This window comes from Phoenix dactylifera, chromosome 5 (genome assembly GCF_051530095.1).
Source record: "Phoenix dactylifera cultivar Ajwa chromosome 5, Ajwa_hap1_PhDact_Kaust_v1.1, whole genome shotgun sequence".
NCBI lineage: Eukaryota > Viridiplantae > Streptophyta > Magnoliopsida > Arecales > Arecaceae > Phoenix > Phoenix dactylifera.
The window spans coordinates 36,478,517-36,499,315 of NC_143194.1; the positions used below are offsets into that span (position 1 = coordinate 36,478,517).

The 20,799-nt window shown below is 42.3% G+C and overlaps 1 protein-coding gene across 1 annotated transcript; it reads left to right on the forward strand.

Annotated features, from left to right (window-relative positions):
* The first annotated feature begins 12,960 nt into the window (after positions 1–12,960).
* Positions 12,961–14,033, forward strand: LOC103699945 (pathogen-associated molecular patterns-induced protein A70-like). Its single transcript, XM_008781932.6, has one exon. It carries the CDS (start codon positions 13,176–13,178, stop codon positions 13,851–13,853), a length of 678 nt encoding a protein of 225 aa, XP_008780154.3. The 5' UTR covers positions 12,961–13,175; the 3' UTR covers positions 13,854–14,033.
* The last annotated feature ends 6,766 nt before the right edge of the window (positions 14,034–20,799 follow it).

Here is a 20,799-nt window from a genome sequence, read left to right on the forward strand (position 1 = left end):
TTCCTTCTTTTAAGTTCGCCACTAAAATAAGCCTCAGAGGAATTCCTTGGTCGTATATGGGAGCACCGACTCAGAGCAGCTTATGTTCATCCGATATTGATCAGATGGTGGCTGATGGATCCTTGGGTCGTGAGTGATTTAGTTTCGGGACAACAGGAAGCGAGATTGTCTCAGATTCGGATGTTACTTAGCCAGGTAAGTGTTCTAGCCAATCATCTATCGACGGGCGGACAAGGAAATTAGGAGGCAAGTTTGGTCCGGCTTCAGTCTGGCCGTTCAGACATCTACATTTTAGTTGTTGGTGTACTTAACCTTGTAGTTTAATAAGCAAAATCAGGCATAGCGGCTGTTGTTCTATTTGTAACAAATATTCACTGGAGCCGGCTGCTATGTTGTGGTAATTAAAATGACCTTTATTTATCGCTGTAGCCTGTAGCGTGAGGGAACTAAAAATCATTCATATGATACTTATGATGTTATTTATCTAAATCTCGTATCAATAAAATAAATTTTCCTATCACGTCAGGTTAATGCCGATCATTTATAGAATAAACATGATCTTATTTTGTTGAGGTTAGTATTATATGCATGACAATAAGTTCTTTCCAAATTATTTATTTATTTTTTATTAGAAGTGGTGCAGAAATATCTACGATCGAATAAATAGTTTTACGAACGAATGAATTGGATTGGAATGAAAAAATTTGTACCAGTTATACGTTTCGTCGCCTCTATATGAAAAATTCTTAAGTATGAACATGTTAGATACCGTGTCTCGATCGGGTGAAATAGTCATCCTGTCTTAGTTATTTCTATTTGTAATGTACAATAATTGAATCATAATTGGATATAATATTTTATTTGAATTTGTTTCGTAGTGTTATCTTAAACCCCAATTCCATTGACGGCCAAAGAGAATAAAAGTGAAAAAGTGACGCATGAAAGCTCGGTTTGATCCGGCAAGCTCCCGCGGGTCATTTTACGGCCGTCAATCATGATGTTATTCTTTAAATATTAATTAATATATAAAATGATTGAATGCTTGAACTAACCCAATCGTCATCAATTTTTTTCTCGAACCTTTCTAAATACATTCGAGTGGTAGCCACCTTCCGTAAATTAAATATTAAAATAAGAAGTAGCCATCTCCAAGTTTCTGCACTCGGCCCCATCATCCAGGGTTAACCCTTGCTCACATGGCACATGCCAATGTAATACTATGCCGGTGCTGAGCTCTGAAGGAATTGTGTTCAGGACCGTGGTGGGAGAACGGAGTACACCAGATATGATCGTAGTGGAAGCGGAACTACGAGCAACCTGAAAAATTATTTAGTATGTTAGGCAGGTGCTGGAGCCGACTGTCAATGCCTTGAAAGGAACTTCTTCTTGGTGATTGATTGGTTTCGGAGAGCAGATAAATACGGAGACGACCATTCGTTGATACGGAATACTCACAGATTGGTAAGGGAGCTGACCTCTTGTCAGATAGCTCATGTGTATCGGGAGACGAACAACGTAGCTGATTGGATTGCTTCTTATATAGCTCGACACTCCGAGGAGGTTCTCTAAACGAGTGTAAATTGTACTCCACACCCATTGTCCTGTTTAATTTCACTTGATCTGGCTAATTATGCTTACGTTAGAGTTATATGAAATAAAAAGTCGTTTTTGACTAAAAAGAAAAAAAAAGAAATTGTGACTCATGCTTGATTCAGCTGAGAAACCAATGCCGCTGTTTATTTTCTTGTAAGCGGCAAGCTGCACTTGTAGTTGGTTTCAATAAAATCATGGGTATCTAAATAAAGTGTTTGAATATATGCAAGTATGAGAACGAGTCCAATGACAAAGAGTGGTCCAAACTTATTATCAGTCCGGTAACTAAAATTGGTTGTAGTTTCAATTACAAGATTACTTATAATTGAAAAAGTTCTTCGATTGAGTCTCCTCACCACTTCAATCATTTCAATTCTCCTTCTCCACAATGTTCTTTTAATTATAATTATATTACAATGATATTATAACAATAATATAATATGATCATAACACTATAGGACATTATTATTATTATAATATAATATTATTATATATAATAATATATAAAAATTAAATAATAAAATAACTACTAGTTGTTATAACACATATTATAAATATGTATATATGTGTTTATGATTATAGTATTATATCTAATTATCATGATATTATTTTTCCATATAATTATCAAAAATAATATGATAAGTATTATATTATTATGAAAAATATGAATAATTTCTCAAGGATAACTTTATTGGCTCAGTTATAGTGTAACCATATCTCTTTATACATTAAATAATCAAACAACCGCAATTGCATCTATAGTTTTCAACTATGAACAACCAAACAAGATTTCTCTTTTGGAAACTATGGCTCCAAGTATAACAAACTAAATTACACCCTGCACTTGCATTGCAGGCAAACAAACAAACCCTTTGTCTCCTCGCCTCTTCTCACCCTCTGCACCTCCAAGTGACCCAAGCCGACACCTCATCTCCACCATTCATTATGTACGTGGTTCGTCGTAGGAAAGCGTGGAGGAGCCCTCTAATCCCCACACCAATCCACCCACTACGAGGTGGAGGACCAGGAGAGAGCGACGAGGAAGGAGTGTGTCGAATTGGTAGTTTCCTCGTCCCTCTCTCCTTACCCTTCCCATGGTTGGAGATCAGATGGGTCCTGGGTGAGGATGAGGAAGAGGAATCGAGGAGGAGGACGGCGAGGTGAAGGTAAAAGGTGCAAGATTGCCCGTCGTATGCCCGTGTTCGAGTTGAAACTTTTTGTAATCAGTTGCCAATCTCACATTGGGTCGAGTTATGGGTTGGGTTGGGTTGGGTTAGACCGGATCCGTACGTTGGTTTTGGTTGTTTAGTCAGTTCACTATGTCAGGCATGAACGTTGCCAAGCTTTTATTGAGATGCACATTAAGTGATTTTTAAGGTGCGAATCAATTGCTATAGGGGATTGTTGCGCATCTCATTTCACAAAACATGAAATTGGACTCGTTTTGCTGATTGTACTCTTTTACTTAGCAACTAATAGTTTTGATGGAAAAAATATTAGACATCTTGACCTCGGTTTAGACCGACCTTCTTGACTTCGGTATTAACCGTGAACAACTTCGGTGATAATCGAGATGTCACTGTATCCGTGTTAATAATGACCGGCAGTTATAATGATACTGCAGTCAATGCGTGATTAACGTAGTTGTCATCTGCTTGTTAACGTGCAACCGACCGTTACCTTACAATTAAGGCACATCACACCAAATCAGGTATAAGATCAGTATTCTATCCTATATAAAGGGATAGCTTGGAGATTCTAAGGTAAGCTTATCTTGAAGACTACTCTCTACAATTTTTTTTTTTTTTTTTTTATGTTGTTGCTCTATTTTCCAACTTAAGCAATGGAGAATCCCTCGTTGGAAACTTTTCGGCAAGTAGATTTCTTGCAGGTTAGCCTCTAAGGCGACCAAATTTTTCTCACTTTGGTCTCATTCGACCTCATTCAGCTTGGTTCTTACCAACCTTAAGGCGAGCCGAGCAATGTTCCCACTTTAGTTTAAAATTTAGGAGCAACAAGCCCTATATTTGATTCTTCATCAAGCATCTCCAAAAACCTACTTAGGGCTCGTTTGGTTCGCGGGAAAAGAAGGGGGGAAAGTGTGGTCAACGGGAAAGTAATGAGATGCCTCTTGTTTGGTTGGAGTTTTCAAAGGAGAGAGAAGGGAAAGTTGTATTTCCATGGGAATGTGATTCCCACATTTCATGGGAAAGCCTTTCCCATGAGAAACATGGGAAAGTTACTTTCCCATGAGGCGGGAATCACTCCATTTTTACTTTTTTCCAAAAAGTCCCTTCAGCATTAAAGAAACATTAAAGAGGCATTAAAAACCTAATTTTTATTAAGGGCATAATAGGAATTATATATAACTTTCCTAGGAAAGTGGATGGCCAACCAAACATAAGCATCTTGGAAATTTGTCACTTTCCCATGGTCAACCAAACATGCCAAAAGTACTTCCTAGGCATCCTCTTCCTAGGAATTTGTTTCCCAGGAATCATATTTCTAGGAAGAAAAATGCTTCCCGCGAACCAAACGAGCCCTTAAATAATTACAGTGGTTGTAGATTTTCCTTTCTTTAAGATATTTTTTAGCATGCATACAACGTGTTGGCTAATTTTTTCATATATTTTATCTAAATAACCAAATCTTAATTAAAAAAAAAAAGTAGTTGTTCAGTAGACAAGCAACAACTTATTGATATGCTTTTTCATCCAAAAAATCAAAAAAAAATGCCGTGGTATGCAATCAAATAAAATAGCTGTCATCCTAGCTACTAGCTAGACCTTGGAGATGTTAGATAAATATTACTATAAATTGAATTTTTTTGGAAAATCATGTTTAAAAACTTAATATGAACATTTGAAAGTTCTCAAGAAAAAAAAGAATCTAGTAAAATGGTGGGGACTGGATGAGTGTTAAGCACTGCCCTAAGAACAAGATTGTGTCTCTCATGCAAGTGACACAAAGATGCTTCTAAGGTACAACAGATCCCAGCGTCATCCAAACAGTCTCCAAGTGCAGCCCAAGCATGTGGAGGTAGAGACTTAATGACTTCTTCAATCACCCAGAATAAAACATATGCAAACAGTGTGTGAGTTATAACGCAACAAGAAAAAGGGATGCTGAAAAATAAGAGAATGGAAGGAAGAGACTCTGCAGAAAAAGGAAATAACACTTTTCAGAGGAATTTGATCTCTTTGGTTATGCAGAGTACAGAGAATTGGGCTCTATGCTATATGCCCAGGTCCAGTAACTTCCCCGCTCAGAATTAAGGCCTTGTGGAGTGTAGCCCATCAAAGCTCTCCTTAGAGCTCACAAGTGTTGCATGGGAACAGGCATAATGGGCTGCCAATTATTAGCCTAGCGAGTCAGCCCATTAAAGGACCCTATAACACCTAGTAATCCTAGATCACTGAATTCAGAGCATTCCTACGTGATAATTCAGAAATTGATCTTGGATTTTCAGGGCCGAGGTTCGTCCGGAGTTTTTGATAACAAAAAATTACACAATTTCACAGAAACTTATGTTAAACACTCACCTCGAGCAAATTTGAATCACCGTTCCTTTCTCTTTTTTCTATCGAGGCAATTCAATCTGGCCAAACTCCGTTCAGGATTGAAAATATTTGGATGTGTGCTCAGTCAAGGAACGTGGTTTAATCTGCATGCATGGCACTTGTCTCCTACATGTTTAGAACTACTCAGAAGTTGAAGAGCACTAAGAAAACACTGCAAAATTGGAAGAAATCCTTTGTAGGGAATACATTCAACGAGGCAACAGAGTTGGCGAATAAAATGGCGCAGTTTGCATCAGGACGAACTACATAATCTCAGAAGGAAGCTTGCAGAGTATTACAGATTACTGAGGCGGCAGGAATTTTTCTGGCATCAGAAGAAGTCCCGTTTTCGGTGGATGCCATTTTGGGATGCAACTCTTTCATAAATGCAAAGTTTTTAATGCCGGGATGCAAATCTTTGGATTGAAACAGAGGAGGCCATCGTCCAATAGGCTCGCCCACTCGATCTGATTTCCTTGTTCATTTTCCTAAAGAATCAAGACGGGTCATTCGGTGATCGATATATGTTCAATTTATATCTTCTCCACTGTTATCTCTATGTAACTTTTACCTTTTTTTTTTTTGCTAGCTGTGCATGTTAGAGAGTTTGATGAGCATGAGATACACCTGGACCTTGAAATGCATAGATAGCTTCATAACTGTAACGTACTTCTCAACAGCCGCGTCTCAAAGTCCACGTATATTTCACTTGCATGAAAACATACTTTTTCATATTTGTCAAGAAAAAATATTGGGCACTTGAACTCGGACAAGATCGACCTCTCCGTGATTTTGGCATAAGCCGATCTCGGACAACTTCAATCCCAGTCAAGGAGCCGACCAACTGAGATAAACGATTTTGTCTCTGACCGAAGAGCTTATCGACACGTGCCGACAAGAACCGACAGTTCTAGCAATCGGCTCTCGTGACAGTGACTGGCCATTGTGGTAGTACTGCATTTGGCGTACTGCCAGTACCATATGTTGTCCGACAGTCCTACCAGCTTGCTCAGCTCGCCTCCAGCGGACCTCAAAGTCATCCAAACTACGCTCCAATGTCGGTCTAGATCCTGCGGTAACAACTATTCGAGAATTATTTGCAAATAAGTTGAGGCCTCCAGGTGAGGGCGAAACCATTGATGAAGCCTGAAAATAGCTTTGGTTCTGCCGATGTTCAACCTGAATCCAATGTAAAATATATACTGGATACGGATCCAAGAAACTGGAGGCTATCAGGGCCCGTTTTGCGTACCATAGTCCTTACAAGATTCATAGTAATATATATTTGGATCCTGTGAATGCCTGTTCCGTCTTTCTCTAGGGGAGAAAGAGTGCTTGTTCCACTTGGATAAGCAAAATCCAGATTAAATTCAACCTGTTGCTGGAAATTGGACCCGGGGGCAATCTTCGGTCGAGGGAGAGGGAGCTGCGGGTCACCACGGCGGGGCAGCGACCAGTCGGCGGGCGGCGTCCTCCGTTTGGGGTGGTCGGAGAGAGGGAGCAGGGGGTCCTCACGGCGGGGCGGCGATCCGTCAGCGGGCGGCGTCCACCGTCTGGGGTGCCTGCAGGCAAGCCGGTGGCCGGGTTTTCCGGCGCCGGCCCTCCGACGCTCAAGTCAGGGAGGGGGCAAAGTGTGTAGAGAGGAGATAAACAGTGTTTGTAGGGCGCGGAATTTTCCAACCCCCTCCTGAGAAGCCAAGGCTCCCTTTTATAGGTGGGGGTCGGTTTACCTGTGATGTAACAGGGCGAGGCCATAGTACGGCTCGGCATGTGGCTCAGGTCGGCGCACGGTCAGGCGAATCATTGTGCTGATGTCGGCGGTGAGGGCGTCGTACGACCCGAACCAGTACGCTACCATGCGAATCATTGTATTGGTGTCGGAGGTATGGCCGAGATCAGAGACTTGTCATGGTTGACCAGACTCTGCTGGGCTAACTTGCCGTAGAGAGCTGAGAGTCCGTAGATGACAGGAGCCATACGCATTAAATGTGGATTAAGCCGGAGATCCGCATTAATTGTGGCGTAAGCCGGAGATCCGCATTAATTGTGGAGTAAGTCGGAGATCCGCATTAATTGTGGAGTAAGCCGGAGATCCGCATTAATTGTGGAGTAAGCCGGAGATCCGCATTGATTGTTGAGTGAACTGGAGGTTTACAGTAGCCATGCGCAATAAATGCTGAAGCAGCGGCAGGATATGGTCCTCAGTTGGACCTCGGAGGAGTACGGCCGTAGTAGGTGGCTGACAAGGGTAGACCTTGAGCATCAGGATTTTCCTAGGTCGGAGGTCTCGAGGTCGGATGTCTTGAGGTCGGGCGTTCCGAGGTCGGACGCCGACTTTGGCTGTTCAGGGTCGGCGATTGTGCGGCTTCTTGGGGGCATTCGTGTCACTTGGGGGGAAAAATCTTATTCCCCCAACACAACCCAAATTAATATTTTTACTTGTCATTTAATTGAAAGGTCATTTCTTATTCCACTTCCACTTTTCATGTAATAGTGCTACTGGAAATGAGCTAGACATTCAACTGGTACGCAAGTTTACTATTTTCACCAGCATCACTATGCATATTATAGTCTACATCTGCCTCCTAGATATTTAATGCTTGAAATGAAATTTAGGTCTAAAGGATGACCAGAAATATATATAATGCATGGTTCTGTTCAATCTTTTGGACATGCTTGATTAAAAACCCCACAAAAGAACAAACTTCAAATTGAGGTATCAAAGAAACACAAACTGACTAGCTACCCAAAATGACAAGGTTTCCAAATACTGAAGTATTCAGGCTTGCATACCATCAGTCTCGTTCCTAAAAAATTCTAGATTCCATCCACTGAGGATCAATGTTTCATAAGTGAGATAAGACCAAGTAAAAATGCAAATATTTGTTAAAGAACCAAATGGCCTTTGAAATTGGCCTAGTGCCAATGCCGACGTTCAATGTTTTGTCTCCATGTTATCCTAATCTTGCAATAGGCTTGGCTCTCTTATAGAGTTAGGATTAATATTCTTCCATCAAATAGCCATCACGGCCCCATAACACCTTCCTTCTGCCATGAATGATCCATTAGGATATTCTAATTGATATTATATGCCTTTCTCCCTTCGTCTGCGATCATATGGAGCATCATTCCAAACATATGCGAGGTAGAAAGAGATTCTCTATTGCGAACATGACCTGCCTTGTACCGTAGCTAGTCTTTATGAGGTTGGAACAGGGAAGCCCCACCCTTCTGTGCTTCTCAATCGAATGCCTTTTAGCTCCATTATGAGGGAAAAAAACGCAGTGAACATTGGGAAAAGCACTTTGAGAGGCATCAAGCCATCAATTACTAATACTAGCCTTTCATCTTGTGGTCCTCGGGTGCAAAAGCTTTCTTTCTTTGGAGAAACTTAAATGAAAACGCTGTGAACCAAGCAAATTTGCAAGCTTTCTTTTTTCTCTCGGCTGAACTTTCCACGCACGCATGGCTGTAAATAGACATATGAAGGCTTTCATCATGATAATATTATATAAGTCTAAGGCACCTGAATATATCATCTATCACCTAACAAAATCACAAGTGAGTGTATTGTTATAACTTAACAGGTGCCTCCACCTTTATATCTTAGATCGCATGGTGAAAATGTCTTCCTAGAGTACCATCCTTTGTTACCAAATTTAAAGCCAACATTGTAATGCATCTTAGAGTACACACCCACAAAACTACATGAGATGGTGGTCTCGAACTAGATGACCGATCTCGGAGATTTTTTTTTTGAAAAAAATAATATCTAAGATTCGAATTCTGAATCTCCACCCCGAGCAAGTTTTTTTTTTTTTTTTTTTTTTTTTTTTTTTTTTTTTTAAGAGAGGAGCCACACCAACCAAGCGAACAATTTTTTATGACCTTGCAGTTCGAATTGAAAAGAGTGTTCTGGGCTAACGGCATGCTACACTGGTGGATCAATTCAAATTGTTATATACTTTTCTTGGATTCTTCTGCAATTTAAGCCAACTAGATTATTATCGGGAAAAAAAATGGTATATGGGATGGATTAAGTTTTAGGCTGGACCTTTGTAGCACAGACATGGTTGGTAGGGAATTTCAAGTCTCTTGGAAAACTGGTAATTAGATATTTTGGCACCCAATACTCAAATTCCCTTACAATTTATTAAGTTGGATCCGGTCAGGTAAATGCAAGTTCTTGTGATTCATATCCTCCTGGGGTACGAGTCTAGATTCTAGAACCTCCATTTGTTCAAAGACTCCAGTCTTTGAGTTTGCAATATTGTATCTTCTAGTATTTTTATCGTATGTATTTACCCCCCCCCCCCCCCCCCCCCCTCTCAAAAAAAAAAAAAGAAAAAAAGAAGGGCATAAATTTACATTCAAGAAACTAATAAAATAATCAGTTGGTTTGGTTGCTTTTTTAGGCCTATTTCTTTTTTTTCTTTTTTCTTTTTTAAGGTCAAAGAGGGAGGGAGCAAAAAATTATCCCCCACCATTCATCAGAAGAAAAAAATAAGCATTACAAGTTTCAATATCGAAGACATTCAGAAGTAGATCGAGCTGAAAATATCTTTAAATTCCTCGGCTAGATAGACCCTTTTTTCAGTTACATTCTAGTGTTTAAAAGGCACTCATTTTCTCTTGTTGAATAGTTTAACATGTCTACTTACAAATCATTACCATATATAATTTATTTATTAATTTATTAATTTTATTTTTTTACAAATTTTTTATAAATAATTTTTGTAAATCCTATTTTTCTGCCAGCTAGTTTTGCCTCCCTCTTTGTAATAATAAAATAGAACACTCGTTTAGGTATCAGTCTGGCTGCGACTTGCGAAGGATGCACGAAACCACTGACGCGCAACCCGACACTGGAGTGACCGTCAGGGCATTGCTGGCTCCAGGGACCGCCATTACGTGTATGGATTCATCTCTGAGCGGCATCGCTCTCGTCCCCAACATTATCGCTTTCCCGGAGACTAGGAGTCCATCGCCTGTCTCCTCTCTGCTGCAGAATATAATTTATTTCGGACATTTTTCTACTGGTATTTTCGCTTCTATCTCTGCTGAAATACCGCCATTCTTGCATGCTAAGGTTCTCAGAATTTGAAAAAAAAATCCAATCACGCAAGAGGAGGTGCATCAGCTATACGTAGGAAGGCAATCATTATATATATACTCCGTCAATGTACTTGAAATAGTTGCAAATGACATCAAAGACGGAGGGAAATGTTCACCGTACTGTTTCCCATTTACCAAGTGATCATTTCTCTCTGGTTTTAATCCCTTTCTACGACTAGGTACAATCTTACGCTGAAGATAAGAACCAAACCGGGAAAAAGTTGATGTTAGAGACAGTGACGGCTCCATGCCGGCAACCCGTTCATGGGACCTCAAAGGCACAAGCAGAAGACTTGGGACGGTGACTTGAAGTCTTTTTATATATTAGGTGGTGTGGATGACTTTTCAAAGTTGGTGGAAGTAATGACTTATTATTTTAAACTAGATCGCGAAAATGTTATAATAAGACAAGATTTCAGCGAGCCTACTCCAACATTTGCTTCCTCCATTGCACGTCAAAAAAAAAAAAAAAGGAACGAAGCTATTTCGCTTATGCTTCAGTCTTCAGTTAGCATCTTAGAATATATTCTCTGAAGTATATGAGAAAAAACATGCCATGTTGCCATACATGTTTGCTTAGAATGAAGAATATGGCAGTCTTCAAATTTTTGTCATTTTTGTCACATTAAGTGAATAGGATTTTTTAAATTCAAATGTTTGTACCAGCTAATAAAATAAATTTTATATAATGACTAATATTTGTGCAAATAATATTTTATTATTATTATCATCATCATTTGTTGTTATGTTTATAATAGTCGCATCTTATTTCCAAACAATTCCACTGTAGCACGGAGACAGATTTGGACAAATTACGATTACTATAACTATAACACCAACCCGTAACAGTTTTATGAAAAGGTCGTTGTTGTGGGATTGTGACAGTGTTTACACCTAGGCATAAACAAAAATTAAGAAAAATAATATAACAAGAATGTAAAAAATCCTTTCAAATGCATCTATGAGAAATGTAACGTCATTTAAATTTTTTATGACCAATAATTTTTTAAACCTAGCAGGCCTTGGTCTAAAGTAAGTTCCCTGTGATAATGTGAGAAACCACCACAAATTAAGTGATTAAATCATTAAAACCTTTTGTTATCTTTGCAATTTTGTTAAGGATTTTATAGATGTTTTAAGAAATTTGAAATTGTTGAGATGCGCCACCCCATATGCACATTGTGTATGATGCATAATATGGGGTGAGTTGGTGAAATTAAAAATATATGGCCATATGAATAGCATATCGTGGTGCATGTAGATCTGTGCTCTCCATGTCCCAGTAACCATGCACTGTACCCTACTGGGATCTTCCTATTTATTTATGATTTTAAAAATATTTAACAAATAAGATTTGACTTGACTTTATCACATGGTTTTATCTTTTTTACTCCTATAGGATTATTATATTTGCATGATTGGCTCAATCTATCAGTGATTTATTCTATTAAGAGCTAGTTATTCTTTATTTGAGTGGATACTTAACTCGAGGATTGATTATAAAAATTTCATTCAGCAAATATTGGCGTCTCCATGAGATGTTCATTGAAGCCTTGAAACTTCTCTTTGCATTCTATAAAACATTTTTCTAAGTTCCAGGTGACTGCTGCAATACTGTTTGGATATTGCGTACGTACCATTTATTGCATGTTCAATGGAGATGTTTTTCTTGGAAAAAATTGCTAAGCAACCTGCGTACTTTGTGGAAGCAATTTTTTTTAAAAAAAAATATAGGATCATAGAGCATGTCTCAATTGATAAGCTTTCTTCTCTCTACTCACCATTATTCTTACTTTCTTTTATTTATCTTTCATTTTCCAACATAAGCAGACCAAAGCATCAAAAAATAAAAATCATTGATGTATAATGTCATATTATACCGGATCCAGGGGATATAGACTGCTTGGATGACAATATCAAAAGGGAAAATCAAACTTCCAACAAAATAAACCTGGCCGATCACTTGGAAGCCTTGAACGCTCCGGTGCCAGAATCGTCTTCAAGTTGCACCACTTTGGACGGTAGACCCTCACCTTCCTTTTTTTTTAAAATTAATACAAAAAGTTGCTTAAGAGTAATTTATTAAAATAAAAGATTTCTTATATTTTTTTAAAGTTGCTTTATTTTGTAAAATAGAACTTTTGCCCTATTTGTATTTTTTGTTTTCTTCTAATTTAGTAGGATGTACTCATCTTAGAGCTATATGAATTACCATTTTTATCCAAAAAAAAAACAAACAAAAGACTTCTTATATATTGAAGCATAGAGAGAAACTAAGCGAGAGCAACAATCAATTTAAAACAAAGTATCCAATTTTAGAAAGCACGAGTGTGTAAATTCGAAACCTCAAGCTCTTTTAGCAGTCCCCACTGGGCCCCCCTTCCATCAGGAAATGTTCGATACAGGTCGCAGGTTTCGCGTACCTTTTCCGACCCGTGAGCTCATCGCCTCACGTGTGAATACGTCACCCTAAGGAAAGCATAACCACCAGCAAGCCATCCGGACGTGGAGCATTCGGTCCCCTAATTTAATCAACGTCCGCGCGTTTCGAATCTGGATAATCTAGACAGAATTATCGTCCTCTTACCACTAGCCTACCATCTTGGTGGCGGCCCACTATCGTTTCAAGAAGCCTTTTGAGTGATGATAGCGCCGACCGGAAACAGGACAGGAACAGCGACCAATAAGGTGACCATATGGAATCCCGCAAAGATTTTCGGTCCACAAGATGATCTACTTTGCGGTCCACAAAATGATCTACTTTGCGGTCCACAAGATGATCTACTTCCAACTATAACAACCCCATCCCCTCTTCTAATCCCATCTCCCCCAAGAAAAAGAAACATAATACTCTGGTACAAAAAAAGAAAACGAGAGAGAGAGAGAGAGAGAGAGAGAAACCACAAAATGCTGGGGGAAGCGATACTGTCGATCTGGGCATCGTTCCATGGCTGGCTCACCCCCGCCGTTCTTTTCGTGCTCCTAAACGTCGTCGTCGGCACCATCGCCGTCACCTCCAAGGGCATCCGCCGCGACGCCGACGCCGGCGACCCCCGCAAGCTCTCCCGCTCCCCTTCCCTCGTCCTCGACCGCCTCCGCTCCTTCAACCTCTACCGCTACTGCTCCGGCAACATCCCCCTCGAGACCGCGCCCCCGCCGCCAGTCACCCGGTCCGAGCCGCTTGAAACCCTCCACGCCTCGCTGGATCCCGCCATCGCCGCTGAATCCGAGGTCCCGGAGGCCGTTCCCGCAGGCGAGGAGCACCACCACTTCGACCGGAGCCAGTCGGATACGCACCCGACGGCGGGGGAAGTGCCGGTGAAGCTGGCGGCGAAGATGAAGAAGTCGGCGAGCGACAAGTCGGCGTTCGCGCACTTCGATGCCGAGGAGGTGGAGGTGATGCTGCAGCCGGCGACGACAAGGGCGAGGACTGGGCGACGGGAGGCGGAGGAGGAGGACGAGAGAGGAGAGGTGGATGCCCGTGCCGACGACTTCATCAACCGCTTCCGGCAGCAGCTCAAGCTTCAGCGGCTCAACTCCATCATGAGGTACAGGGAGATGCTCAACCGTGGAGCCGGAAACTAAATTTAGTAATTACTACCGCGATAAAATAATAACTGAATAAGAAAAGTAGGGTATTTCTTTCGTCTTTCTCGAAAAATAGCGGCAGAAAACCTTCTCAGGTTATTAGTTTGCTATATTTGTACTAGCTGGTGGTGATTACTTAGAATTTTAGCTTAATGTTATGAACTTGTTGGCGTGGTTCGTGTTTGGTGCTCGGCAGCATCGTAACTTATTTTTCTTCTATGATTTTTTTCATTTCACGAAGTACGGATCAAGGGATGCCTATCATTTATTGTTGCGGTGCTCCCGGTTTCGTTTCGGGGGCCGGGGATGCGTGGTTGTCCAGGGGAAAGTAGGGTGCTTCTCGGGCTGTGGTCCGTCATTTATTACGAATGTAAACCTGTCATCCTCCAGAAGTACGCCACTTACCTGCGCCCATTGTGTGCACCCGGACCTTCCCTTCGAAGGTAGATCCGAAAGGTCAGGATTAAGGCTACAAATGGGCCGGGTCGACCCGGCCCAGCCCGACCCGTGTAGATTCAATTCGGTCGGATCCGTTGGTCCGGATCGGATCTTAAAATTGGATCCGAATTATTTTTTGGATTGTGTTTGGATTTACCGAATGGATCCGAATAGAGAAAGAGAGAGGAAAAAAAAAAAAAAAAAAAGAGAAGCAAAAGAGAGTTTTTTTTCAACCATGCATCCTCCATCATGTTCGTAGCATCTCCTATCAACCATCTGATATTAAATATTATCTTCGATTAGCTTGGATATCAGCACCTATTCCATCTCACAACCTCAAAACGACGAATGCTCTTATGCCGAGTTTTTGAAGACTATGGGTAGGCTGGAGCGTTTGGAGACCTTGAGAGTTGGTTGGCTCACCAGACGCCACTAGACCTCTCTTGTCTATGTATAACGAGCTACGTCTTGTTCATCAGGTCAGCAAACTTGGATAGCAAGTTTAAACCAATACAAAACCAACCTTTTTCTTTTTCATTGTTAATTGGTTTCTAAAGAGAAGTGTGCATGCCTTCCCTACCAGCTACCCATCCTTTACCTCAGCGGTAGTTTCGAGCAATTTTTCTGAATTACCATAGATTGCTCTTAGAATAAGTTAGAACTCAGAAGGCATTCTAGTGCATTTAACTAATAATAATAAAAAGTAAATTATAAAAAAATTCTGAGATTGACATCTATTATACTTATGTCTAATAATTTATAAAACTTATATTTATATTCAATTAAATTAATGACGTCAGTAAAACGGTTTTTCTCATATGAATAATTAAAAATATTTTTGAGTTGAAAGAATAATATATATATATTGTCTTTAAAAAAATTATTTTATTATTTAAATTATTTTGGTTATTTTTAAGATATTTTTTAATATAATATTAAAATTTTATTTAAAGTTAACAATTTGATTAATATTTTGTTAAATTATGAATCGTCCGGATCAACTGCGTATCTTGTCAACCCGTCAGACGGGCCGTGGTCTTAAACAATAATTTCTCTTCTTAGTGAAGGAGAAAACTCTTTTTTTATTCTATTATTCCTATTGCTCGATTCAGAGAAAATGGCAACCGCTTGCTTGGATGAGAACCGCTAAGTTGATCTGGAAGCGGATCGACCAGATCGAGACAACAGGGAGGTCTCTGGAGGTCGACGGAGAAAAGAAATCATTTTTTCTTAAGAAAAAAATCTTCTTCGAATCAGGCAGATCGAGACAAGAAGGCCCAGTCGTCTTCTTCTTCCTCCTCTTGGCAAAATCATGCGAGAGAGGTGATAGAAGGACTGGTTGCGAATTTGGGAGGAGTTTACCGATTACTGATTTGGAAGGACCATGTTGCTGTTTGGGAGGAGATCACCGATCGATCGTCTACTTCTTCATGGCTTGGATATATGTGAAACTTTACATGAATGGTTTCGAATATGCTCAAATATAAGAACGTTTAGTATTGTCCATTAAACAATTTTTAACCTTAAACTCAACCGTAGACCTTTCTGCTTATTGCATTTCAAACCATTATATGAAGTGCTTTGAGCTGTGGACTATGAGAGGTATTTTCAGATGAGCTTCTTATATCATATATTAGAGAGGATAAAGACTTAGATCATAGAAAAGAAGGATCGGTGGCTGATTTGGTGATATCCTTGAGGAGATCGGCCGCTGAGTGAAAAAGAAGAAAGATGCAGTTGAACTGCGACTGAACTATGGCCGAACCATAAACTAGCGAATTAAGTGGATACTTACTGCAGCGGGTCTGTCCGGTTCAGCAGACTCCAGAACAAAATATTGAACAACCAGAGAGACGCTAGGTAATCAGCAAAGACTTGGGAACGTAAGTCTTTTCTAGCGAAAAAAAAAAGACTTGGGTAAATCTTTTTATATTAGAGTAGGCCAGACTGAATTGAGCTCTCTCACCTCCTATAATGGCCAGGTCAACTTGACCTTCCGAACAGTTCATCCAGATTATATAACCATATCAAAAAGAAAAGAAACAATAAAAATGCTAGATTCTGGAACCGAGCTTAACCTAATAACTGTAACCGAAGCTCTTTTACATGTTGCATGAGCAACGTAAACTCTTCACTGCATGTAAATCCTAAGCCGACATCTGGAAGTAGTTGGAACCATCCTTAAGAAGTGGCCCACAAGTAAATCTACTTCTATCCTGCAATAAATTACCTGATGGCCCATGCCTCCCTTTATCATCAAAAAAAAAAAAAAAGCTAGATTCTGGTCATGTAACCTGGGTCCCAATTGATCGTGGTTAGAAGGTGGGGGGCCACACACCTATGAACATAAGTTTTGACCGGACGAAAATGGGCTTCGGAGGAAGGATTTGTGAGATTGACAAGTTCACTGGGTGGATTCACATGGGAAACTGTTTACCTGGCCGTTCGGACGGCCTATCCCATTTATATCAACGTTTTTCTTCTTCCGTTTTTTTATGTATGTATGTATGTATGTGTGTATATATGTATGTATAGATATATATATAAATGTATATGTATGTGTGTATGTATATATATATATATATTTTGGACCGACAAATTTTATATTTAAAAATAAAATTAGTTTTTATACTGCATGCGTCATGTGATTATGCGTATGACCAATCATAAAAATTTATTTTTATGAATCTTATTCATCAAGTATATATTGCACGGCTATAAAAACGGATAGTTGTGATTAGTTGCATGCTATATACAATATAAAAAATAATTTTTTATATTTAAGAAGGTTCACACAATCCATGTCACATAAATTGGTATAGTAAAGCTTTTTCAACAAATCACATAAATTGAGGTGCAGCTGCTCGGCTAGTACTAGTGTATTTTTTCGTAGAGTTCCGCTCGTCCCTGTTATCTACTTGTGTGGAAGCTTAAGACTTCGGATCCTTTCTCTGTGTGACAGTTGAATTTGTTGTGTACGTACGACGTATACAAATATTTGGCTGGTACGATCCTAGTGCGGCGATAGAATCCTATGGTCAAATAATGCTATCAGTAAAAAGTTAGAAAAAAAAGAGAGAAGAGCTTTCTCTGCATGATTGAAGTTCAGTTTTAAATCTTATATTATTTGAGCAAAAGAGACAGGAAATTGACACGCAAAGGCCACTGGCCTGTCAATCTTAAATGCCCTTACATTATTAGAAATGGACCTTTCAGATGGCGTAGAACACGAGAGCCTGTGTTTTTTTTTTTGCTAAAGTGAGAGCCTGTTTTTAAAAGGTCAGCAGCCAAAAATCAGCAATACATTTTTTGAAGAATAAAGTAAAGACGTTGGTTCTTAGTTTTGATTAGTCCAGTTCCAGTTTCTATTATCCAGTTCAATAACTTAATATCGTTGGTGAGGAGGTTAGAAGATTCATGGAAAATGACTAGCTAAATCATAAACGACGCAAATTTTCGTGTATTTTTTTTTTTTCTGACCTTTCTTACCACACCTCCCCCCAAGACTAGAGGGGATTCAAATGAGTTCACTACCTGCGGAAGTAGGCCATAAAATGGGCCGATAAGCCCATATTTTCTCAAACTCATGGGTCAAAGTCTGGCCCTAAAGTGCAGCCCAGCATGATCTAATCAGTCTAAAGAGTCTACTATGGATTCAGATGGCTGTGCTTCCACCTCTTCCACCTCTCCGTCTCTGCTCCTCTTTCTCCTTTATCAATATCAGCTACCGTCCATCAGCTACTTTATAAACCTGACCTGACACATAATCTTCTGGTTCTTCTGGATCATGTTGGACCCTGATCCACGCCATAAAAAAAAAACAAAAAGGAAAAATGCCTTCAAAATTTCTCATGGACCAGGCCGGTCAAGTATTTACCCCACATAACGAGGAAAAGGAGGAATTTGTTGAAGGTGAGTGCCACCGTAGGATGCTTGTCCGTTTCTATGTCATAGGTCCCCCGCACCGAGGAGGAGGAGGAGGAGGAGAAGGTGGAGGATGGGGAGAAGCAGCAAGAGCATCAGTTATTCGATTGCACGGCTTTCAATGCAAAAATAAAGGCAACTTAGATAGTTTTTCAACATGCTCAGCATGCGCTATCAGCTAATTCAGTTATTTTGGAGAGTGACTCGACCACGATCAGTAGCTGCATCCAGAAAGTTCGAAAGTCGCTGCCGATGACCATCCACCGCTTTGTGACATCTGCATTATTATGAGGGATGAAAGAGTTGTTCATGTATTTAGAGAAGCTAATGAAGCTGCGGACTGCATGGCCACCTACGTGGCCAACCACACCGGCAGTACCGTGTGGATAGAAAATGGAGAGCTGCCTTGGAAATTCCGTGATATTTTGTTCTAATTTTATTGGATGTATCCGCGCACATGTGTTGTATAAATTACCTGTCATAGCGGAAAAAAAAAAAAAACTGAGTGTCCGGTGTGCCTCCTCTGTGGCAAACAATATATATCAGCGGATGATTGTCGAGCGGACGCCCCTTGATCCAGCAATCCGACCCCGAGTCGGACATCTTCGGCTCCGCAGCCCGACCCCGAGTCGGCTGCCCCTTGATCCAGCAATCCGACCCCGAGTCGGACATCTTCGTCTCCGCAGCCCGACCCCGAGTCGGACATCTCTCGACAACGACAGGCTATTCCCCAGAGGCACGCCGCAGCCTCCTGCTCCACTACTCCCTGCAACGGTTGTATCTGGCGCTGCTCCACGATCCCCTGTAACAGCCGTACAAGGCGGAGCTCCACTACGCCCTGTCATGGCCGTACCCAGCGCTGCCCCACGACGCCCTGTAATGGCCGTGTCAGTGGCAGCTCCATCGTGCCCCACGATGACGAACCCCCCTGAAAGACCCCCCAGCCTGGTATATATGCGGCTGGGAGGAGGAGGGGGGGAGGTAAGCGAGAACTTCCAGAGCATTCTCTTACTTGCTACTATTATCTCTCCTTCTCCTCCAATCTCCTCTGACTTGATCGTCGGAGGGCCCCCACTACCCCAGTGGTGGTGCGAGGCTTGCTTGCAGGTTTCCCGGTGGAAGGTGGAGCGCAATCAACACCAACCAAGGCAACTCAAACGGAACCCCGTTCACACCGCTGTGCCAATCGTTCTCGGTTTGGACCACCAGCAACAGTTGGCGCTAGAAGGAGGGCCGAATCTCAGAGCGATCGTAATGGCACGGCGAGGTGGTCGTGGAGCTTCCAATGCCTCCGGTCGCGGGGCCTCTCGCGCCTCCGGCCGGGAGGCCGCTGCGTCTCCAACACATTCTCAGCAACACTTCACCGCTTCACCTCCCATTCAGATGGTCGAAGCCGCTCAGTTCGACCAGTTAGCCCAGCAGGTTCGCACCCTCGCGGAGGCAGTGCAGAACCTGCAGGGTGTGATGTCTCGGGCGCCGCAGCGGGTCCAGGAGCCGTTGCTCCCTGAGCGCTCACCTGTCTTCCTCAACCCACGCTCCTTCCTCTCCCATGGGGAGGAGCGCCGGCACGAGGAAGATTCTCGAGCACGGTCCATTCTGCCGGGACCTTCCCATCGGAGCTGCGCGGAGTACGAGAGGCGGGCCCGGGCGCGTTCCCAGACCCCCCAGTCCTCAAGGAACCCGCGCTCCAGTCGGTCCCCCTCTCGGTGCTCCTTGTCTCCCACCCATCGGTCGCGCTCCCTGGACCGGCGGGTGGACGATCTCCACCGACAACTCCAGGTCCTGAAGGGCCACTCCAAAGATCCCTTCGCCGACTTGGAGATCTCCTCCCAGCCGGCGCTTGCCTCGAGGATCCTGCGGACCCCGAATCCGCCGGGGTTTAAAATGCCGGCGATCGAGCCCTATGACGGGGCGGCGGACCCGCGGGATCACGTCGAGAGTTTCAGGACCCTTATGCTCCTCCACGGAGCATCAGATCCTCTCCTCTGCAAGGCCTTCCCGGCGACCCTCCGTGGCCCGGCAAGGGCGTGGTTCGCCGGCTTGGAGGCTAACTCAATCCAGTCCTTCGACCAGTTTACTCGCCTCTTCATCACCCATTTCGCCGTCAGTAGCCGGCGGCGACTGGTCTCCGACTCCCTCTTTGATGTCCGGCAAAACGAGGGAGAAAGCTTGCGGGATTATCTTACCCGCTTCAACAAGGCTACGCTGGAAGTCCGGAACCTGAGCCAGGAGGTGGCTCTTTCAGCCCTGAAGCGTGGCTTCCGAAAGGGCAGACTCACCTTCTCCCTGGACAAACGCCTGCCGCGGAGCTTCCCGGAGCTGTTGTCCCGGGCGAACCAGTATGCGGACGCCGAGGAGGCGGCCGCCCACCGGAGCAAGGAGGCCGCCGAGATCCCTCCAAAGCTCGGGAAGAAAAGGCGAAAAGAGGCACGCCAGAGGAGGAGCCCGACGCCTCAACGTCGGCGCAGAAGCCTGTCGCCGGCGAGGAACCACGGCGCCCTACGCCCTCGTTCTCCGCCCCGACGTTTCAACCGGTACACTCCTCTCCTGACTCCCCGGGCCTAGATCCTCATAGAAATCA